This window comes from Aplysia californica, unplaced genomic scaffold (assembly GCF_000002075.1).
Source record: "Aplysia californica isolate F4 #8 unplaced genomic scaffold, AplCal3.0 scaffold00103, whole genome shotgun sequence".
NCBI lineage: Eukaryota > Metazoa > Mollusca > Gastropoda > Aplysiida > Aplysiidae > Aplysia > Aplysia californica.
The window spans coordinates 1,393,144-1,398,872 of record NW_004797373.1 but is presented as its reverse complement, the minus strand read 5'-3'; the positions used below and the strand labels follow the sequence as shown (position 1 = coordinate 1,398,872).

General features: G+C 44.2%; 1 protein-coding gene across 1 annotated transcript in view; it reads left to right on the top strand.

The window, feature by feature from the left end:
- LOC101852168 (stress response protein NST1) overlaps positions 1 to 5,412 on the top strand; it is a gene marked incomplete at its 5' end in the record, with an annotated part of 19,644 nt that extends 14,232 nt beyond the window's left edge. Inside the window, 1 exon segment of the mRNA XM_013080871.2 lies at positions 3,110 to 5,412. Coding sequence (XP_012936325.1) covers positions 3,110 to 4,978 — 1,869 coding nt within the window.
- Between the last annotated feature and the right edge of the window lie 317 nt (positions 5,413 to 5,729).

Genomic DNA, 5,729 nt, shown 5'->3' with positions numbered 1-5,729 from the left:
GGGGGGGGTTGTGGTTGTAGTTTGAAAGCTCATAGAATAACTGATATCGTGCCGGACTGGTGTGTCGATGACTCTGCCCGGTTTGTAACCTTAAGAGGGCGTTTGTGAACTTGGTTTGTTGGGGATGTTTTTCTGACTCTCCAAACACTTCATGATGTCCTATCTGTGATGAGCGATCTATTGAAAGTGTCATAAAGATAAAGGTGTTCAAGTCATCTTGAGATTATTTCGAGAAAACAGCTGGGTTTATCGCGAAATATTTACTACCTATATGGTAATTTGTAAAAGTCGTAATTCTAATTTAAAGCCATACATCCATTTCATCTAAATACCAATAAATGTAGTCGAGCCTGACGTGTGTTTTTATGGTAAGAATTCTATACTTAGGGAAAGGGGAACTCAGACCCTTCATTTTTTTCGACCCGTCAGTTGTAGGTCACACCTGTAGAATGACCTTGCAATGTTGAACGTGGTGTGAAACCATACTGCTTCATATCTATCAGGCTTGTTTAGGTATGTCCACACAAGGATATTTTTGTATCGGGCCAGTTTCTGAGAGAAAAAAAAGCAAGGATCCTTTTTATTGTGGAAAGATGAAAAGAGTCCTTCTCAAGATGATTCTTTTTTTTGTCGGCCGTAACAATTCTACGTTGTTCTGTCGGTCAGTAGATGTTCTGCTTTAACGACTTTCCAGACGTGGAAGATTTGAACCCGGGCCATCTAGCTTCTGAAATAAAGCGGTTTGAGACGCTTCTAGGGCTGGGCAATGAGTCGCTTTAGCAAAATCCGGTTAGTGCACCTTTTTGGTAAATCATATGTTATGAACCGATTCGGCAAAAGGGTAAGAACCACTTTAACAAACGGATTAGAATCATTTCAACAAATGGGTGCACCCACTTCGGCAAAAGGGTTCGGAAAGAGAGAGTCTGAATTCGGATACTGTTTTGTTGAGAATTATCCGATTATCCGGATATTTATCCGGATTTTGCCCACCTCTAACGCTTACTCGAAACACTCAGGCCAGGATCCCGAGTTTGAACCTTGTTACTCGGGGCTAGCAACTGTAACATTTTGTGTGCTTGGCGTTGCACATCATTTCTCACCAGTTATGCTCTCTCTAAGTTTCGAATGAAAAGATAAACTTTGTATGATCTCCTCTGAGCAATGTCTTTATCGACACTATCTTTTCGCGGGTCGACTCCCACAGAGGCAGACGAATGCTATAGGTCGTTATGTTTGCTTTGAGTCGGTGGTAACGTTCATAAAATAGATTTTTATACCAGTTTCCGGGAGAATCGGCTGTTTGGTTGTTTTAATTGCCAATTTATGAGCGTCGCTACCTCCCCGCCCTCATCTGCATTCTAGGTCAGCAGGCCAAACTGTCGGTTTGCCGGTTTTCTCTCGTGTCAATTATCGCCAGCACTATGAAAATGCATAGATTGCTTATTTGATAACCAGATAAATGCTTTCCGCGCAGTCATATATTATTCTTTTTATCGCTTATTTGGGTTGGAGTCATATTGGTATCGAGTTACATCTCCGCAGTTACGTCAGAGTCCTAGTTGGTAACGGTACGCTTGCACAATTAATCAGCGAAGTGAGAAGGGGTTCAATCAAACCGTGCTGTGATCAGCCATCTAAGTATCTCTGCTTCATATATTTTTTAGCGTAATCTCTTGATTTACGCACCGCCGACTCGGACTGACGGTATCGCTCGTCCCCACCCATGGAGTCTGCTTTCGGCTTAGGCCCTGGGTTGCTGTCATAATTAAGATGCGTTTCCTGATTCGAGAGCGACGTTTATATTGATTTATTCGTCTGGACCACTAAAGGCAACAGGGCCATAATATTATGGTTTGACGTTTGCTGTTGACTGTATTTAGTATAAGGACTTTTATCGTAGATTATGCCACAACTACATAATATAAATATATATTATATATAAAATAAAATATATGTATGTATATATATATATATATATATATATATATATATATATATATATAATATACAAAAATATAAACCGAAGTCAGTGGGGCTCTCGTGGTCTAGAGGTTAAGGTGTCTGTCTCTCATTCAATAGATCCCGGGTTCGAATCCGGATAGCCACGGAAAAATTTCTTCTCTAAAATTTTCTATTTTCACATCTTTTCATACTTTCAAACAACCATTATTTGTCTGTTTTCGTCTCCACTTTCTAAATTGTGTCAATGGGAGCGTAAAGACACCTACATTATTTTGTGAAAAAGAATATATTTCATATAAAATATTATACGTACTGTTTTAGACTGTGAAAATTTCAAAAACTTATTGCCCTAAAAACCTAGACACGTATGTACGACACGTGTAATATGACAATATACACTTTGGGCTCCAAATTGCCGAATTGCCGACTATATAGCCGATTAAGCGCTTGATTTGCTTTTAAAATAGAGGTAACTACAAGTCGCTTCAAGGACATAACATGTTGAGACAATGTCTGGGAGGTGAAGATTGTTTATCAAGTACAATAAGATAGATGAGATACCCAGAAAACTGCTACGGCTCATGTGAATTGAAATACGACGCGGGGCTTTGTTTTTCTCAAAATTGTATGAAACGTAGTTAATTGTTTTGTTGTTGTTGTTGACATTTTAGAATATTCTAAGGATACACGCCAGTGGCCCACTGTTGGTGTGCAGGTGATTGAAGGGCGCCAGTGTCAGGTCATACTTCTCTACTTTCCCTCTGTTATTTCTGTCTGTCTTACTTTTTTCCAACTCTAAATGACTATTACTGTACTGTGTCGATGTGCTTCTCTTTCCTCAAACAAATACACACTGTTGGTGTTGTGCTCATTAAAGTTGCAGTTTGGTGTTCTTTTCTTCACTAAGAGGCGCATGTTATTATGACATTCATGTGTTTGGAGAGTGACCTTGGGCCTACGTCTATTTTTTTAGGTCAGTTATTGTGACGATGGACGTGACATCGGAGGTCCTAAACTTCACACATAATCTTAGACTAATGCAGCCGTAAGATGAGGGCCATTAAACGGTTGAGTCCTTCCTATGCAACATCAAGAAACGCAATTGCTTTTAACCATTAATTTTTTACATTTATTTTTTCTTCAGAATTTTGAACGTGTCCTGGAGCACAACAGGGACCTGAGACGGGAAGTCATGTCTTTGAGGCGGGAACGAGACACCCTGCAGAAGACTCTTGACAGGCATAAGCTTCACTGTCCTACTTTTGTAGAAGTTAAAACGGAGCCAATGGACGAGGCGGAGAACCCGGAGGGCGGCGATTCCACATGTACGGCGTCTGCCGCATGCGCCAGCAACAGACACGGCCACACGCCGGACGCCCAGCACCGAGCTATAGGTGGATCTCACTACCACACTCCGTCACAGCCGAGTCCTCTCCTATTCTCGTCGCCGCCCGCTGGAGCCGATACCCCAGTTCACGCGAACCGTGCCTTGCGAGAATATGAAGACTACCCCCCGTTTGTTCCTCTGCCTGGCATTGGTAGTCTGAAAAAAGAGTCGCAGCAGTCACCTGTACCAACTCACCAGCAGTTGAGCATTCAGGTCCCCAATCCGGGGTCGAGTCTAGGTGGTGTAGCTGGTGTTGACACTTCCGGTATCCATCATCCTGGTCATCAACACAATTCTCAACAGCCCCAACAGTCACAGCAACAGCTTCAGCTACAGCAGCACACAGAGATGGGAGGATCCCTGCAACACAGCTTGCCATGGTGCTCCTCGCCGCAACGTCTAGGACAACCATTGCCACAGCAACAGTTTAGATCATGTGTCTATGAGAACATGCCCCCTAGCACACGAGCCATATCCACCTGTGCTGAAATTCAGCCTCACCAATACAACCAACGACAACAGCATCATCAACAACAACAGCAACAGCAACAGCAACATCATCACCACCAACAACTGAATTTGCCACCCTCAATGGCCGCTGACATCATGTCGTGTAGCCCAAATCACGAGTACGGAAGTCCATCAACCCCTCGCCATTTACAAACTGCCATTTCTCCTAATCCATTTCCTAGTATCAAGAACGACATCGTTGCCATTTCTCCAAGCAGTACTTCTCAAGTCACGCCGCCAACCACACCCACTCGTAGGAGCCAGTACCCGGGCATCTGTCGCTTACTGCAGCTCCCGCCTTCCCCCTGCAATAAGGCGATTCCTACATCTTTTGGCGCACCAAGCCCCGCCACTACACCTCAGCATCTGGGCAACACCTTCAGCTCGGCCTCAACCAGTGCCCACAGTCCCGAGACCACCAGTAGCAGCACGAGCAATAGCGGTGGTACCGACAGCAGTGTGATGACATCATCTTCAAGCTACAGCGCCGTGCTATCTCATTACGATGTGGGCGAGCACTGTCAGCGTCTCAGCTCCTCCTCTGCTGTCAGTCTAGGTACCCCGGACACGCCCCACTCGGAGGCGGAGAGATTGCGACTCGGAAGCGAGTCGTCGGACAGTAGTCTGTTCTTGGAAACCTTGTCCGACTCCGCCCGAGAGCAAGACAGTCGCTCTGGTGAGGTGCCGGACATGGACAGCGATGACGTCTTCATACTGATGACATCCGTGGCTGACACACCCACTACCTTGGCCGGTCATGACGCAAACAACAACAGCAGTGCGTATCTTGACCGCAACAGCATTGCTGCGACGACTTCTACAACACGAGTGGCCGAACAGCCGGCTGTAGGCCGTCAGGCTGAGATCACAACACGTCACTCTGACGCCACACGTGTTGTTGCTCAGGATGAAGCTCTGGTTACCAGTGTACTTAACAACAGTGGCCATAACGAGACCTCAAATACATCGTCACTGGGCAGTGGAAGTAGCAATCCTTTGCCAGACGACATCAACAGTCTCCTCATGGACATTGCAAATAACGACCTTTTTTTCAACCAGAGTCCCCCTCCTCCCTTTAACATGAGAGACTTCATGAACTACACCCCTGAAGATTGACAAAAGCCACCGGACACCAACATGGGAGAACGAGTGTCTGTGGTCAAGCTTTAGTGCTTCAGCTTCAGAACGTAAAAATTCAGCTCCCAGACTTTTGGAAATAGCTTTTGTTCCGGGGTTTACAGGTGTGCTTCATGACTCCTACGAAATCCAATTTTTCAAATGACTCGATTATATAGCCATTGAACAGATTTTTAAACAGTCGTTAACGTTGGCTTTGAACTCTAACCCGTATGTGACTAGTCAACCGGGGTGCGTTCTGTGAAAGTTCGGACTCTTTGTCTAACACACGAAGGACTTGAGTTTGACTTCAAGACAGGTAATAATATTTTGTCAAGCATACCTGCCTTTATATTGCAATACGTCCCACACAGCTTGTGTTGGCTCTGGTAGATGAGGAACAACAACATCAACCAGAACGAGAATCAGAAAAACAAAAAAAATTAATACCAAAATAAATGGTTGGTTGTTGTCTACAGTATCTGGGAAACGTCTCTAAGGCTTTGTATTCAAGACTGATGTCACAGGACAGAACTTTACAAACAATGTTGGGATAAACAGAATGTAATACATGTATGCACTCTATCAGTATGCAACTGGACCGCGGTTGTTTGGAGTAATTCAGGGCGATGTGACAAATACTCGTTTTATATTATAATGAAAAAACTATTCTTTGTAGATGAGTATGTGCCTTGACAGTTGCATCATCGTCTCACCAGCGTATTGAGATGGATAGATTGAGAATCGCTGT